Below are 19044 nucleotides of genomic sequence, written 5' to 3'. Positions count from 1 at the left end.
ATTCCTTCCCTACTGAAAGGAATCCTGATGACTTTTACTTCTCTTCTTTGAGGTTGTTTACTGGTTGAATGTTGCAGCCTGCTCACACTATGTACCTTTCCATTAAACTCTGAGTAATATTCAGTTTTAAATTTTCAAAAATTTTTGTATCCTATGTCATGCTACCATATAGAAGCAACATTGATAGAATTACTAGAATTAAAAAGATGGACTTTTGAAAATAAAGCTTGGGATCATTCAAGGAATTTTGCAATTTTGAAAAGTCAATGCAGCCCATTCTCCTCTTCCTGTTTAACTCTGGGTGCAATTTATCCATCCGCACTGCCCATCACAGACACTAAAGAACAAGTTCTTGGAGTAATTATAGAAATGAATGTTGTAATTTGGGCAGTAAACATTCTTCATCCTCTTGGTCTGTGTGATGGTTAGAATAAACTTCTTCGAGTAATTACAGATCTCTCCTGGAGAATTCTGGAGCTTGATGTAATAACTTACAATGCCATCCACAACCAGGAATATCTCAAAGAGTTCACTATTAACAGAAAAGCCCTCTTCAGTGTTGACAGTAGGTTGGATTACCTCCCTGCCAATAGACTTTGGTAAGTATACATTTCTCAGTTTCATACACTGTTCTATATTTATAATGAAGGTTATCTTTATTATTCTATCTTTCAGAAAGGCAAGCAAAATTAAGTGAAACAATACTCTTAGTAAAGTTGAAGGATATAAAATAAACACACATAAATCAGTATTAAAACCTCCAAAAAACAGCAGGAAGAGATAAAAAAAAATTCCAATCAAAATAACTACAGAATGTATAAATTACTTAGATGGATACCAAGACACATACAGCAACTATATGAATGCAACTACAAAATGCAACTTACAAAAATACAGACCTAAGTAACTGAAGAAATATTAACTACTCATGCCAATGCAGTAACAATGACAAATAATATCTAAATTAATTTGCTTATTCAATACTATACCAATCATTCCAAGGATTATTTTATAGACCCAAACAAAATAATAATGAAATTAACCTGAATAGAAAAAAGGCCAAGAATCTCAAGGAAAATAATAGAAAATAGGAAGTAGGAAAAAAGGAGGCATAGCAGTAACATTTAAATATATAAAAAAAGCAAGCTATACAAATTGGAAACTTGCAGTTTCATGTATAATCTTTTTCTGCTGTTCTGCTATGTATATGGAATCCCCATTTTATTTGTTACTTAAAATTTTGGGGGAAAAACACCATGGTAATTTTGATAAATAAGATAAATAGTAGCTATTATTAAAAATGTCCTTGGTCCTAAATTGTTAATTATGAATTATTTCACGATTTCATTTACTGGGGAGAAGACAGGAGAAGCGCACATCACGTTTAAGCTAAAAATTTTCTAGGTAGATTTGTAAAGGGCTTTAAATACTAAGCTGAGGATTTTTACATCTTAAATTTAAATTTTATTCTAAACAAAATGAAATTTTTGAGTAGTACAGTGACATAGTTAAAATCTGTATTTTAACAATGTTAATTTGGCAACTTTTAGAGAGAGATTGAAGAATGGAAGAGATGGAAAATGAGATAAATTATAAGGCTACTACAATATTCCAGTCAAGAGTCTCTGAACTATGGTAGAAGCTGAATGAGAAGAGAAAAGGAGATGGATGCAAAAGATATTGTAAAGGTAGAAACAATGGCAAGTGATTGGGTATGAGAGCTGATGGAAAAAGAAGAGTCAAAGATGAGCTAGCCTAGGTGACTAGAAGGATCATAGTGCTATCAACATAAATAGGCAAGTTTGGAAAAGGGATGGATTTAGGGGGTTGAAAGGGGAAATAATGAATTCTGTTTCTAATATGCTGATTTTGAGATGTCTCTGATACATTAAGGCAGACGGATATGCCCAACAGACAACTGGTCTGCAGACCTGGAATTCAGAAGATTAGGACTGTACATAAATATATATGTACACATATTTATGTATACATGCATATACATATATGCATATACATTGTATATACATATTTTATTATATATTCATAGTTTATGCACACTGACTGAACACAGATGTTTCATCAGTGCTGTTGATAGATTATTGACTATTATAAATATGTCTGGCCCAAATCACAGGTAGTTGCTTGGAATGAAGATGATCAGGACTTTCTGTGGAATAATTTCTCATTTTAATTTGAGTCCAGTTAAAAAGAACTAAGCAGAAGTATCAAAGACCCAGTAGGAACCAGATTAAAATGTAAATGGGAAATATTTAACAACATATAAATACAATAAAACATAGAAAATGTTAATATGTGGTTTTCTCAATATCCATGGTAGGAAGGCCAGAATAAGATATTTGGAGTCAGAGGGACCAGGTTTAAATTGCAGTTCTACAATTTACTACCTGTGATACCTTGAACAAATCATCTAAACCTCTCCAAGTTTCAGTATCCTCATGGGTAAAATGAGGGAGCTACAATTTCATCTCTAAATCTATGATGCTATGAACTCTAAAGAATGAAATGACTTACTATACTGGCATTTTGTTTTACTGAATATTGCCTCAGTATCCAGTTATCTAGTGCTTCAGATTTGTTATACAAAGAACAGCCTCAGATATAATGGTTTTTTAATTTACATTTACTATTTTATTTATTTTTTTAAAAAATTAATATATATACTAGGTTTCCCAGCTTGACACTTAAATGCTTACATTTGGTCTTACCCTACTTGCATGTAGTCAAGTGAGAAGCACCAAAGAACACTAACCTAATGCCTGTGTATAAAACCGACAAACACAAAAGAATCAGATCAAGGTCCTGACTTCTTCCTCCTAAGGGATAAAATACCACCACCACCACTCAGCATTCTGTAGTGAAATTCAGTACAATTCCTAACTTGCCTTTTTAAGAAACCCCCAGTTTCTGAAAAGGAATCATTGTTTTGACTCTGGCCTTCTCACTGTGCCACCAACAAGACACTCAATCTTTCTGCTTCAGGCATTTTCTCTGGCTGTCCCTCTTCTGCTCTGATTGTTGACCTCCCTGGTTTCCTGTAAGTCCCAACTAAAAATCCCATCTTGTAGAGGAAGCCTTCCCTGACCCTCTTAAATTCCAGCACATCCCCCTGTTAATTATCTCCTATTTATCCTGTATATAGTTTGCTGGTATATATTTGTTTGCATGTTGTCTCCCCCCTTGTAGATTGTAAGCTCCTTGAGGGCAAAGACTATTTCCTACCTCTTTTTGTATCTCCAGCACTTAGCACTGTGTCCACCATACAGCAGGCACTTGATAAATGTTTACTGATTGGATCCAGATTACTATATATGACATAAGACTTAGCTTGAAGGAAAATAGAGATATGGCACAGAGCCACAAATTTTAAAAATTAGGCTCATCACATTGGTAATTGTTTCATTTCAAGGCTGATGCCTTAAAAATATTGTTCGTCAAGGGTAGGAGGAAAAGAATGGAGGGAGAAATATCAATATGATTCTGATGCTACTTCACTTTCCTTTCCTATTTAGTATGTTTATTATGAAGCAATCAAATTCAGATGAGCTTACAGTAAGTCTTTTTTAAGACATTAACAAAAATAGACTCATTTATATGTGCTTTATATATAGACTCATTTATATATATTCAGGATCCATTCATATATTTACTCTGATTCCTAAAATGTGATCACAATTTTATAATTTAAGCTTTGGATGCCATAGAACAATGGTGTCAAACCCAAAGAGAAACGGAGACCACCAAACCTTACATAAGGATTGCTGTGGCTGCATACTGACTTAGAAAACCATGTAAATTTTACCACATCCTATTGTAATTTTTAAAAAATCTGTTAAATATTTCACAATTACACGTTTTAATAATTTGGGCCATAGTGAGGCATGTGCGCCTGCACAACTCTAGTGTAGAAGACTAAATTCAGAGTCATGGAACTTAAGTCTGAATCCCAGTTGTGTTACTGGCTGGCTATATATAACCTTGGGTATTTTCTCTGCCCCAGTTTACTAATCTACATAATGGAAAGAATATCTGCTATACTGACCTCACAGAGGTTAACTGTATGAACTAAATGAGATTAAATACTTTGCAAGCCATAAAGTGTTATATAAACACCAACTATCATGAATAAGCTGCTGTGGTTCTGAATTGTTAGCTTAATTGTAATTAATAATATTATCTGCTCATTTATTTGCATGTCTGAACCAACAACTTTTCAAGGGAGAATCCTACTGCAGTTGTATTAATGAAATTAAAAATCACAGCATTATAGATTTTAAAGCTTGAAGGGACCTTAGAGGCCTTTATTTTATACAATACGCAAACCGAAGCACAGAGAAATTAAATGACTTGCTAAGGTTTCACAACTCATAAATGTCTGAGGAGGGATTTGAACCCAGATCTTTTTGATTCTAAACCCAATGCCCTATTCATTATACAACACTGCCTCTAAAGCAGGGATTCTTAACCTGGGGTCTAGGAATTTGTTTTTGAAAAAATATCCTGGGGGGCAGCTAGGTGGCATAGTGGATAGAGTACCAGCCCTGGATTCAGAAGGACCTGAGTTCAGATCTGGCCTCAGACATATAACACTTACTAGCTGTGTGACCCTGGGCAAGTCACTTAACCCCCATTGCCCAACCAAAAAACAAAACAAAACAAAACAAAACAAAAAAAAACAAAAAAAAAAAGAAAAAATATCCTGGTAACTGTATTTCAATATAATTGGTTTCCTTCGTAATCCTTTATTTTTGTTGGGACTTGGGACTCCACTATCATCATACTTCTGGTAAACTCATTAGTCTGCAAGAATTCAATAGCTTTGGTATTCCCAACTCTTGAGTACCCTCAGTACCTTCTGCCCCTTTGGAAGACCAGGAAGCAAAGAAAGAACTCCCAAAGCCTCCATTAAAAGAGGGTTCACAGACCAGCTGGCTCTTCATTTCCTATTAGTTACACTTACTGGACTGAACTCCACCATGCTCCTCTTTACCCTCATGCCCCTTCCCCCACTTTTCAGCTTTCTTTTGTGTGCTGTACTCCTTGATGTCAGGACTGCCTTTATTTTTCTTATTTCTATCCTCAGCACTTAACAGAAATACTTAGCACATAGTAAGGGCTTAATAAATGTTAATTGTTAAACGTGTTATTTTGAGACTGTAAAGTGGACTATGACACAAAAAAAGATTAAGAACTCTTGTTCTAAATTATCTTACCTCTCCCTGAGAATTTTTTAATATAACCTTTACATCTTCACCAGTACCCCAAGAGTTCTGGTTCTTCCAGATAAGGTCAGTGGGAGGAGATGCAGTGACTCCAGCATTTGCAGCCCAAATCTGGGAAATAAGAAAGAACACCATTATACACAAAGTCCATACCTTTCTCATGATATTAATGGGATGATAATCCGACTTAGAGTCAAAGATCAAAACCACCACAAAAGCAGTTATTACATAGCTGGATTATATTATCTGTATGAACATACACAAGACATTTCACCTCTTGTTCTCAGTTTTTTTACATGGAAAATAAGGAGGCTGACATAGGTCTCTTCCAATGCTAAAATCCTATGATCTTATAAAATATAGATAGCTACAATAAGTCAAAAACCTCAAGTACCTTCTCTGAGTTGTCACTGTGGGGAAGGGAGGAAGAAGGGAAGTCCACTGTTACAGGGGTATTCTGATGCCCAGGAAGTGTTCCCCTTGGATGTTTCCAAACCAAGTTCTTTTGCTGGGCTGCCACCATTATTTCCCAGGCACGAAAGGATAAAGATGTGAGTCCTCTACATCACAAGTGAGGAAGGGTAGCTTACCAGCCCTTTAGTCCTGGCACATGCACAAGCAGCAGCACAGGTGTGGGGTGGGATGCATACCCTGACAAAGAACATAGAGCTCCAGGTCTCCATCTTTATATCTGTTGTGGCTGGGCAGATTCATATGGAGCAAGTGGGAGAGGTGACATTAAGGGCAGTCAATTAGCAGGTGGCCCAGACTATCACCCTTCAACTTCCCCCTTATTAATCACAAGGACAATGTGATTAGGAAAGCTGGCTACCCGTGCAATACCAGGGTTAGATAATTTGCTAAACATGATCAGGAAAACCTTGCGATCTTTGCCTAAAGGAAGATAAGTAAACTAGTTACTAGGTACATAAAAGCTGAACATAAATAGGTCAATCAGTGGTGAAAAACTCTCCACTCTCCATGGGCAGTTCTCCAAAGAACAAGATACCCCTCTCCCAATTACAAATGTTTCATTTTGTTCAGTACCAAACCTAACTACCAGAGGACTGGCCTGAGGCCTTTCCTGGAACAAGGAGAAAACCTTTTTTTTTTTCCATCTGATGCAAAAAATTTCTCTAAAAAGTATATTGATAGTATTTATGAGGTATAGTATACTGTGATATTACCTTCCATTTACTCTCCGTGTGTGTGAATGTGTGTGTATGTGTGTATACATATGTGTATTTATATATAGATGATATGTATGTATATGCATATGTATGCTGATTTGCATACTGTCTTCATTATAAAATTAAATCCTTGAGGGCAGGGACAATGTTTTTGCCCATCTTTTTTTTTTTAATTTATTTTTAGTTTTCCAACATTCACTTTTGTAAGATTTTGTGTTCTAAATTTTCTCTCCCTCCCTCTCCTTCCCCAAGACAGCATGCAATTTGATATAGGCTATATATGTACAATCATACTAAATACATTTCCACATTAGTCATGTTGTGAAAGAAAAATGTGAACAAAAGGGAAAAACCACAAGAAAGAAAAAAAAAAAGAGAGAAAATATTATGCTTCAATCCGCATTCAGACTCCACAGTTCTTTCTCTGGATGTGGACAGCATTTTCCATTATGAGTCTTTTGGAATTGTCTTAGATCCTTGCATTGCTGAGAAGAACCAAGTTATTCATAGTAGATCATTTCACAACGTTGCTGTTACTGTGTACAGTGTTCTCCTGGTTCTGCTCACTTCACTCAGCATCAGTTCATGCAAGTCTTCACTCAGCATTGCCCGTCTTTTTTATTGCTAGTGCTTAAAATAGTGCCTTGAATTTTAAAAATGCTTGTTGACTGACTGACATATTCCAGAACGTATTAAGATAAAAATGTTTCAGGGTTTAATTCCAAATCCAGTTAAAATTTTGATGCCAAGCACAAACAGCCAACAGGCAAAGCAATATCACATCTGACTTTTAAGACATGCCCTTGAGTTTTAGAGACTGAGAAAATTAATTATCTTAATATTTGTTTCAACAAGGCATGGTTTCCCAAACGAAATTTGAGTTACAGTAGTAGTAAAAGCAAATAGTTCTTTTTATTCACAAAACAAAAAGGAAAATCCAAATTTAGTGACTCATCCTGTGAGTTAAATATCACTATTAGCGAGTACAGAAATACTTATTTTTAGAAATTTCTCTAAGTAACTGGAAAAAAAAAGAAAAAATGTCATCCAAGACCTTATAATGCTTACCTTTTTTAAAGAAAAAATGGATTTCTAATAATAAGAAATATTAAATAGCATTAGGCAATTTAACATTGTGGATGGAGGTATTTGGAATCAGGAAGACCTAGATTCAAGACCTGTATCTGGTACACACTTGCTCTGTGGTCCTGGGCAAGTGCCCCAGAGAAATTTCAGACTATAAATGGCAGAGCAGAAGTTGGTGATCTGAATCAGTAGATGGAACTTCATTACTGAAAGCTCCGTACCATAATGAAATCACAGCTAACCCCTCCACCCCCACCTTGATCTAATTAAGACAATAAGTTAAGCTTATTTCCAGCAAGAAAAAAAAATCACTTACTGTAACAGTTTGGCCTGCCTTCAATACAAATCTTGAAGTATATTTATAACTGACAGATGTATCTCCTATTTTTCTGATCATCTCCCAGCCTCCCATTGGTTGATCCTAGGCACAGAATGAATGAAATAAGATTGTTTCAAATATACACAAAGGTAGGTGATAACTTAGTAAACTTCTAAATCTACTCAAACAATCTGGTTAACTTAGTAAAAGAAAGCTTCTTTATTTTATTTCTTTGCTTGTGGTTTTCAAGGTTCACATTCTGAAAAAAAGGACTTCTCATTTGGCAAGATGAACTTCTGCATGTAATTCACAATTAAAAGTTTTAATTTTAAAATAAAGTTTATTAAAAAAAAAAGATTAAAAACCCCAAACACCAGGTATGATTAAATCAAATAAGTATTGTTCTAGTGTGAAAATGACCCTGGTTTCTCAGTGTATAAGACCTCTTAAGTCCTATTAAGATGGAAAAGCTTTGAGTTTCGTAACAGACTATGCTCTTGTCATCAAAGGACCAGTTCAATTAGGGTTGCATTTTGTAGATGCATTTTTTCATACATAAAAATTCTCTAAGATCACGTAAGATGCACATGGGTTAAGAGCCGAGTCAATGACAAAACACAAAAATCAGAGATCTCTCAAAGTTTACAGTATAAATCAGGTAGGTCCTTAAACTTATAACAGGACCATTATCTCGGCTGTTATAATCACAATTACAAATATCAAATATCTGACAGTTTCAAGACCTTTAAAACTTGAACATAAGTTTAAGAAGGAAAAAATGTTTTCTTATCTGAACCTGTAACTCATTCCTCTTACCTAAGATTACTACAATAGAACTGGTTAGTTGTGGCTACACTGTCTCTGACTTTTGGGACTATAATAAGGATCTCCATACTCTCTTTACAGGTTTAGCTCGACCTACTCTGCCTAGGTGGTTACTCATCTACCAATATAATATTTTTAAGTAATCCATGGTGGGCAGGCAAAAGATGACTGCTACATAAACCAGGCTTGTATCTGCCCTTGACCCTAAAATATATGCAAGAGGGCAGCACACTGAATGCTGGCCATAATAGTTATATTTTTGGTAATTTCCATTCTATTTCTTCTCACAATGTTAGACTCCCTATTATAGTCCTGGTTTGCATACTGCTGAGGTGATGAAGAAGCAAACGTCTTAAATACAGATTTATCTGTCGTATTCAGCCATCTTAAAACTGTCATAGGAAATTCAGAAAAACTGTTGATAACCTAGTATAAAAACTAGATTTTTTTAAAGAGTGTTTTCTCAAATTCTATCAGGAAGAAATGTTTTTGCTTTTGGTCTACATTTAGAACCTTATTTGTTAAAGGAAAAGAACATCTCTGCAAGGATCTAGTCTGTACTCATAATTTTTTTTCCTGGTATTAAACTACCGAAAGAATTTTTAACTCATTAAACTCACCAGCTTTTCTCATCACGAATCCCATTATCATGGATAAAGACCTCTCTTAGAATACACATAAAACTGATAAAGTGTTTACAAAGACACAGCTTAATATGGTAAATTTGCCAGAGCAAAACTTTTAAAACAGCAGATACATACATTTGTATTTAATTTGAACTTCAATGGATAAGTCACTTTAAACACAGAAGCTACTTAAACAGTACTGGAGAAAGAATCTGTGAGAGGAAAGGGATACTAATTTCAAAAGCTTATTCAAAGAAGAGAAGAAAGTTATACAAGGTCAAAGACACTATCCCAAACAAACAGGCTTTCTGAAGAAGGTAGGTACACAATTTTATTTTACCTGTTCAGAAGTGTTCTTTAGGCAGATAAATTTTCCATCAACATCTATCTTTTCAATGCAAACATTTCCAGTGGCTGAGGCTGAATGAGAAATGCTGATGCTACTACTTGCTTCTGATTCTTCCACATCAACTCTCTTCCTCTTTCCTTTAGTTGTACGCACACTTTGGCTAGAGGATGCTCTTGACACTGTTACACGAGAAGAGGGGGTTGGAGAAAGCTTCAACCTATATAAAAAGGGTGAAAGATTCACTAAATGCTTTCATTATGTATATTATCCATTCCCAAGAATAATAGAAGCTTATTAGCTTTCTAAAGTGAAGTACTGATAACTTTCTGCTATATAATACTAGATGAAGACCACCCTAGATGTACCTCTGGCTCCAAAAAAAAAGTTAGTTCACATTTATAGCCCCACTTTTAAAATGAAAATAAAAAAAATCGAGAATTTTCCTGTCACCTGTACTATCAAAATCAGTAGAATAATCATTTTATTTTATGTATATTACATGAAGCTAGCATTTAACATGTTAAATTACCACTTGGGACTGTATATTATAATTACTGAAAATTTCTTATAGTTTTTATATAGAAGCATACATTGATAAGAATTGGCTTTGTAAAAAATCAACACTGCTAAAAGCCAAATGTTATATTTCTATCTTGTCTCATGTTTTAAAGTTTCCCTTAAATAATTCTGCATCATAATTCCCTTACTGCAAGGGTTGACACTAACCATGACCAGAACATATTAGTAGAATTTTTTTTTTTTTTATCATAGTCTCCATAATGCCTTAAACCTCATTCCTGTCACATAGCTAAGAGTCTCACAGGAAATCTCATCCTGGAAGACATAATGTAGCAGCAAAGTGTGCTGTTTTTCTGCAACATTTCCTACTTATAAGAGAGAATTATGATCTATCATTCTTTTTCTTTGAAAGTTTTAGAAGAAAAATGAATGGCAAAAAATAATAAGACCAACTTTAAATGCTGAAAGAAAAATATAAATTCTTTTTTTAAGAAAAAAAAATCACAAAAGGGTAGGAAGAGGAAGGAAGACAATATTCCTGGGGCACTTCATTTCCTACCTTTCTTCCTCAACCTCCAACAGTTTCCTGTATGCACGGATCTCCATATCTAGGGCCAGCTTTACATCTAGAAGTTCCTCATATTCATTTAACTGCTGCTGCATTTGATTCCTTACTTCTGCCATTTCTCTTTCTTTATCGGACAGCAGTCGTCTAGAGTTGTCTCTTTCTTTAACAAGCAAATCCTCCAGTTCTTGCATCCTATCCAAGCATGCTCTGTACTGTAAATACAAAGAAAAACATAAGTTTTCCAGAGAAATTCTAATCTACAAAATCAATCACTAGCAAGTTGGAAAACAGATTTTACATACACACAAGTAAATCTAGGTAGAAAGATACTGTATTACACATATTGAGTGGACTGAATCAAAGAAAGTTTATTTTCAAGAAAATGAAGCCCTATGTCCTTAAGATGTACATTACATGGACCAAAATATAATAAAATGTAATATGCTTACAAATTTTCTGTAAATTAGAGCTCCCTATATTCTTCATTTATAGAAATCCCTTAGTATTAGAACGATTGGAAATCATACCAAACCTAAATTGAATAAAACACTAGATAATTTGATACCTCTAAGGTATTGATAAAAGTAAAGAAGAGAATATGTGAAATATTTGGAAACTAAAAACAAATTCTGAATACTAGTTGTGTGTGTGTGTGTGTGTGTGTGTATGTATTTAAAAAAACAACCCAAAAAACTCTGAATCAAATCCTTCATACTGGAAACTAGTCTATCCTGACCTAAGTTTCTTCTGTTAATACGGATTAACATAATGACACATCAGGAAAGCACTACCAGGAGGTTTCCTGGGTGACTCATGTGACCAACACCAATTCCCAAAGAAGAGCAAGTATAAGGCGTCCCATGTGGGATTTTCTCAGTTTTGTTCTTCTTTGTCTTCTTTTTTAATTTTTAATATTTATTTATTTTAGTTTTGTTCTTTTTAAAAGTAGTTTACCCTAGTTTTAAAGCAGAAGTTACTGTAGTTGATTGGATAAATTGCCAACTCAATCAAATGAAAAATGAAAAATCACACGTGTTACAGCAGATGATTCATCTATGAAAACCTACATGGCTCAGTAGTAATCTTACAACTTTCCCCATGACAGAGCAATCTTTTCATCAACAGAAAATGATAAGAACAAACTTGAAAAGACTGATTAAAGGGTCAAATCCAAACACTGGAGCAAAAGGGAATGGGTTCCTTTTTTTTTTAACTTCTGTCCAAAAATTGATGTAAAATTATAGCAACATTTACTTTTCTACTACGAAGAAGGTATAAGATGCCACAAAGAAAATCCAAACATAGTTTTCCGTGCTATCAGAAAGCTTGCTACACCAAACCTCCCTCCATGTGGGCTATGCCTTTAAAGGTATTGAATCTGTCCTTGATATTTAATTAACTCGGTGTGCTGAATCCACTATACGAACTTGCTAAATATCTTTGTTGAATATCCTCACCCTGCTATGGCCTAAGTAAATTTCCTTTTGTTAACATTTGGATCTTCTACAAGTGTTTCACTTCATTCTAATACAAAACTTAAACTAACAGGAGACCAGCCTATGTCAGATCTTTCCTACAATACTTACCCTTTGTCTACGTTGTAAAAATGAACAGTTTTGAAAGACCCAAAAACTCTGATAAATGCAATGATCAATTGTGATTTCAGAGAAACTCACCTCTTGAGAGAGAGGTGATCCACTAAAAATCAGAATGATACATGTAATTGGATATGGCCAATGTATGAATTTTCTCAAGATGGTGGAGTGACAGACAGCATTTTTGGCTTAGCTCCTCCACAACAACTTACAAAGGCCCCCCCCCCCCCAAAGTCACAGTTTGAGTCATTTTACCAGCCCAGGGCAGCTTAGGAAGATAGAAAGGTTTAGAGAAACTGGAATGGGGGCTTCTCAGGCGCACAGTGTTGCAGCAGCAGCAGCGGCGTGGCAACAGCGGCAGCAGCAAAAGTGGGGAGCAAGCAGGCCAGCACCCAGGGATAATTAGGGGACTGAAAACCCTATGTAGAAGGAGATCCTAGAAGACCTTTGCACTAGCAGCGAGAGCAAGAACAGGAGCCATCTGCCAGTTCTGTCACCCATTACCCAATTCTGGGTCACTGTCCAGGGTGAGAGGAACAGTCATTATCAGGAAAGAGCAGGTTCCCTCCCTATAGAAGAAGCAAGGAACAAGTTCCAGAAGTTTAGCTATGTGGCTCTGAGATTAAGTACAGAGAAGACTCAACTCTAACTTTTAGCCCTACACATAAGCCTATAGTGGAATAAAAGAGGGTAGGAGATCAAAACCAGGGGAGATTTAGGAATTTGGTCCCTCTGAACCTGCATAACCTCCTAGTGGACTAACAGTGACCTGAGTCCAATAGCAGTCTGTGGAAACTCAACCAAACATACGTAAACTAATAGATGCAAACCAAAACCAGGTCAAGAATTTGCAGAGAGACCAGGAGGGCAATAAACAAACTCTCCCAACCCCAATCACACCACTTTTGGAGTACTGAGAAGTTATCGGCCTCAGAGTGAGCTTTAAAAGCAGAATGACAGAAAAGATAGAAACTGAGGCTGGAAATCTGCCTCCTCCTTCCCAGAAGTGAGCAGAAGACAACATTAACATAGAGTACAAAGTACTCTATGAAGGAGGCTGGAAAAATAAGCAAAATAAAATAAGCAAAAAATAAGCAAACAAACAAACAACCCAACTATAAAAACCTACTATGGTATTGAGGAAGCTTAAGACACAAACACAGAAGAAGACAATATCTTGAAAACATCTAAAAGCAAATCCTCAAAGAAAAATGCAGACTGGACACAAATCCAATGAGATTCCTAGAAGAATTAAAGAAAGAGATAAATAAAAGAGCAAAAATTTTTTTAAAAAATCAAATAAGACCACTAGAGAAAAATATAGGAAAAGAAATGAGAGTTGTGCAAGAAATTATGAAAAGAGAATGACTATCTTGGTAAAAGAAGAACAAAAAATACTGACGAAAATAACTCCTTAAAAATTTGAAGTGGCCAAACAATAAGAGACACAGGATCTTACTGCAGAAAATAACACCTTAAAAATCAGAAATGGCCCTTGGCAAGCTAATGGCTACATTAGACATCAAGAAACAATTTTTAAAAAATCAAACATCATAGAACTAGAAGGTAAAGTAGCAACTGAAAGACTCTACCAGTCATCTTATAAGACAAATATCAAATGAAAGTAAATTCCCAGGAATATTGTAACTCAAATCCAGAACTCCCAGGTCAAGAAGAAAAAACAATAAGCACAGATAAAGAAAGAATTCAAATACTATGAAGCCACAGTCAGGATCACACAAGATTTAGCAGCTTCTACATTAAAGAATCAGAGGCCATGGAATATGACATTCTAGAAAACAAAGAAGGTAAGATTACAAACAAGAATAACCTAGCCAACAAAACTGAGTATAATCTAATAAGCAAAAAAAAAAAGGAGGGGGGATGGGTGGGGAGGGCTGGGACATTTGATGAAACAGAAGACTTTCAAGCATTCCTGATAAAGAGACAAGAGCTAGATGGAAAATTTGACATTCAAAAATAAGACTCAAGAGAAGCATAAAAAGGTAAATATGAATGAGAAATGTCACAAATAAGGGACTAAACAAAGTTAAACTGTTTACCCTCAATCTGTTTACAATATCAAACGGTACCCTCAATCCCATATAGAAAGATAATACATATAATTCCTCAGACCTTTATTATCATAAGCCTTTTCAGGGCTGTTCATTCACCTCTGGTATCCAGCCATCATTCAACTCTCACCTGTGGCTGCAAAAAGCTGCATCAGGCACAGCAGTCACACCTTGGTAAGACCATCTTGGCGGACGAGCTAAAACAGGATGAGTATAACCAACAGGCCTAAAACCTGATGGTGACTTAGGGAGACGTCTTCCCCAAGCATGTGAAGACTTCCCCTGGTGGAATGGGTTAATGAGAACAATGTGTTCCAATGGCCATGAAAGCAGTTGAAGCAGGCACTGTGGAGCACTTAGAACTTGGTCAGACATTGAAGACACCAAGGTCATCCACTGCATCCCAGGCCATCGCCAACTGTTTTGGCTTTTATCTTGCTATTGGACTTCAAAGACTCTGGAAGAGAGAGTGAGGCTAACGACTTTGTGCAACTCGGCCTCAATTAAATCCAACTCATACTCAACTCAATATCACTCTGTGACGTCAATGGTACTCTTAAAAAACAAAGGACAAATAACAACAACTTACAGGACCTGCATATAATTCTATTATGTTGGGATGATCTCAGAAGCAAAGTGGAAGGATGAAAAAGAAGGATACATTGTGAGAGGGGGGAAAAGTGAGGAAGAATGGGGAAATTTATTTCATATAAATGGGGCACACAAGGAAGAGTTTATATAACAGAAGAGAGAATGGGGGGAGGGGATGGTGGAGCAGGCAACATTTGAACCTCCCTCTAATCTGAACTAGTTCAAGGAAGGAAGAATACACAGACATGCACATTTGGGTACAGAAATTCATCTTACCCAACAGGGAAGTAGGAGGGAAAGGAGTTAAGAGGCTGGGGCAGGACTGTAAAAAGGAAGGCAAATAAAGGGAGGCTGTTGTCAGAAGCAAAACAGACTACTGAGGAGGATAGTAAAAGCATAGTAAAATAAATAAATAAATAAAAAATAAATATATATATAAATATATCTATATTAGAGAAGGATAAGAGAATAGGATGAAGGGAAATACAGTTAACAATCATCCATGTAAATATGAATGGGATTAATTCACCCATGAAACAGAAAAGGATAGCAGAATGGATCAGAAACCAAAATCTAACAATATTATTTACAAAAAGTACACTTGAAACAGAAAGATACACGGAATTTATGTAAGGGCGAGAGGCAGAATCTACTCTGCTTCAACTGAAGTAAAAAAAAAAAAGAAGCAAGGGTAGCAATCATGATCTAAGACAAAACAAAAGCAGACCTAATTGAAAGAGATAATCAGGGAAACTACTTTTCTGCTAAAAGGAACAACAGACAATGAATTACTATGATGGCATAGCATCCAAATTGTTGGAAGGAAAATTTAAATGAGTTACAGGAAGTAATAGACTGTAAAATTTTAAAAGTAGGGAAACCTCAATTTACCATTCTCAGACCTAGATAAATCTAGTCACAAATCAAAGAAGATGAGATCAATCGAATTTTTAAAAAGCTAGATAGGATAAAACTTCTGAAACATACTGAACAGAAAACTGTGCATGGCACCTTCGCTAAAACTGACCATGTATTAGTAAATAAAAACCTCACAAACAAATGTGGAAAAACATTAATATTAAATGCATCTTTTTCTGACCATAACGCAATAAAAATTACATTCAATAAAAGGCCTTTCAAGTATTGATGAAAAATTAATTGGAAACTAAATAACCTAATCTTAAAGGATGGATGAGTAGGTCAAAGAAACAATCAACAATTTGATTAAAGATAAGAACAATGAGGCATTGTGGGATGCAGGAAAATAGTTCTTACATGAAAATTTGTATCTCAAAATATTTACATCAATAAAAGAGAGAAAGAACAGATCAACAAAATGGATATACAACTAACAAAACCAGAAAAACAACAAATTAAAAACCTCCATTTAAACACCAAGATAAAAATTTCTGAAAATCAAATGTGATATTATTAAAAGTTAAGAAAAATTCATCTAATAAATAAAACTAGGAGGATCTAGATTTTAGGAAAAAAAGTACAATAAAATAGATGGCTATATTGCGTGTGTGTTTGTGTGTGTGTGTTTTTAAAAGAAAACCAATTTACAAATATAAAATATGAAAAAAGTTAGCTCACAACTGACATAAAAGCAATTATTAGGAGTAATTTTGCCCAACTATATGCCAATAAAACTGACCATCTAAATGAAATGGATAATTATTTACAAAAATGTAAACTTCCCAGATTAAAGGAGGAAGAAATAAAATATTTAAGAAGCACTATGTTAGAAAAAGAAATTGATAATCCATAAGAAGAGGTCCTAAGGAAAAAACCTCAGAAACAACCCAGCACCAAATTTTATAAGCAAATTCTACCAAAATCCAAAGAACGATTAATTCCAACATTACATAAACTTTTGAAAAAATAGGTAAAGAAAGGATTAAACACAAACATAGTCTAAATACCTAAGAGTCAAAGAAGAAAATATGATGCAAAACTTTTAAATAAGATACAAGCAAGGCCATTATAACTATATATCATAAAGTTCATACATTATGACCAGGCTGTATTTATACTAGGAATGCTTGTAAGGAAAACTGTAAGTACAACTGATCATATCAATAACAACAAAAATAATATGATTATTTCAACAGATGCAGAAAAAGGTTCTGACAAAATACAACACCCATTCTTATTAAAAACACTAGAAAGTTTAGGAATAGAACTTTTCTTAAAATAATGAGCTGTATCTATTTCTTAAAATTTATTTAGTTAATTTATAAAATAAAACAAGCATTTCCACAACATAGTATAATAAAAAAAAAAAGATGATCACACATGAAACTGCAGATTATGTACAACTTGCTATTCCTTTTAAATATATAATGAAATTATCATGTAACTTTCTTTATTTTCCTCTTTATGTAGAACAGTGCTTCTCAAACTTAAGTTGTGACCCTATATGGGGTTGCAAAACATTTAGCAACAGTAAAAGGTTTCTGAACATGCAATGACCAAAAATTAATTAAAAATCAAATGCGTAATGAATTCGAGGTGTTTCTGGCAGCACCTGCCTCTGTTGCATCACACAACTTCACTGTAGCCTTGGTTCTGAACACAAAGCTTGGGTACTTTGCACTGCACATGCCTGAGGCCATACAAGGCCAATGAACGCTGCCACAATGGGTTGCGAGTGGAAAAAGTTTAAGAAGCCCTTGTATAGAAAATAGCTAAGTTTCAAAATTTCCAAGTGAAAGAGAAAATATTGCAAGCAACAAGAAAAAAACAATTTGAATACTGAGAAGATACAATCAGGATTTCACAAGACCTAGTAGCTTCCATGCCAAAAGCCCATAGGTCTTAGAACATTCTATTTCAAAGAGCAAAAGAGCTGGGTTTGCAACCAAGAATGATTTTATTCAGCAAAGTCGAGTATAATCCTGAATGAAAAATGGACATTTGATGAACTGAAACACTTTCAGGTATTTGTAACAAAAAGACCACAATTCAATTAAAAATTTGATATAAAAGATCCAGAAATATAAGGAAAACATTAAAGACTAATTATAAGGTACTCATTAATGTCAAACTCTTTACTTCTTATATATAAAAATGTTATCAGTATTCTTAAAACTGTCATCACTACTAAAGTAGTTTGAAAGAAAGATTGGGGCTGAGTTATGTATTTTGGGTTGATTCTAAAAAATAAAACTGGGTAGGGAGAGGTAAAAAAGAGCAATTATCTGATATAAATGAGGCATGAAACGAAGAACTGAGTCAGAGGAAGCAGGTGGAAGTGGAGGGCTTACTCTCATCTGATCACAAGATGTGTACATCTGGAGGGGTGTAGAAATCTTCTGAGCTTGTAGAGAAGTGAGAGGACTGGGGGAGAGGATAGGAGAGGGACTTTTAGAAGGGTGTGTAGTTTAAGATTTAGGAGGTTGGGGGGAAAAGAATAAGGGAGGGACTCTTAGAGGGGTGGGTAGAATAAGGAAGAGGAGGGTGAGGGGAGAAGATAAGGTAACAGGGCAGAGAGAGGCTGAGAAATAAGATGGAGGGAAACTCACAAATAATTATAACTTTGAATATGAAGGGGATAAACTCACCCATAAAATGGAACAGACAACAGAATAGATTAAAAATCAGAATCCAGCAGGATGTTGTTTACAAAAAACACATTTAAGAATGAGAGATACACACAGAGTTAAAATGGAGAGTTGCAGAAGAATTTATTGTTTCAGCTGATGCAAAAAAGGCAGGGGTAGCAATTATGATCTGAGACAAAGTTATGGCTAAAATAGATTTAATTAAAAGAGATAAATGGGGTAATTACATTTTTATAAAGGTACCATAGACAATAAATCAATATAAATACTGAACCTATATGCACCAACAACTATAGCATCTAAATTTTGAAAAGAAAAGTTAAATAACTTACAGGTGGAGATAGATAGTAGTACTATAATAGTAAGGAACTTTAATCTTCCCTTCTTAGAACTAGGTAAATCTAACAAAAAAAAATAAATAAGAATGATATCAAGGAAGTGAATAGAATTTTATATAAGCTAGATGATATCTGGAGAGAATGGAATGAAAATAGA

General features: G+C 34.8%; 1 protein-coding gene across 1 annotated transcript in view; it reads right to left on the bottom strand.

Moving 5' to 3' along the window:
• LMNB1 (lamin B1) overlaps nt 1-19044 on the bottom strand; it is a 62773-nt gene that overhangs the window by 7469 nt on the left and 36260 nt on the right. Inside the window, exons 7-10 of the mRNA XM_027869195.1 lie at nt 10714-10934; nt 9627-9852; nt 7833-7937; nt 5232-5351 (exon numbers count right to left, since the gene is read on the bottom strand). Of these exons, the coding sequence (XP_027724996.1) occupies nt 5232-5351; nt 7833-7937; nt 9627-9852; nt 10714-10934 (672 nt within the window). The remainder of the gene's footprint in view (nt 1-5231; nt 5352-7832; nt 7938-9626; nt 9853-10713; nt 10935-19044) is intronic.

This window comes from Vombatus ursinus, unplaced genomic scaffold (assembly GCF_900497805.2).
Source record: "Vombatus ursinus unplaced genomic scaffold, bare-nosed wombat genome assembly UNPS02014792.1, whole genome shotgun sequence".
NCBI lineage: Eukaryota > Metazoa > Chordata > Mammalia > Diprotodontia > Vombatidae > Vombatus > Vombatus ursinus.
This window is presented reverse-complemented; position numbering and strand designations above follow the sequence as displayed.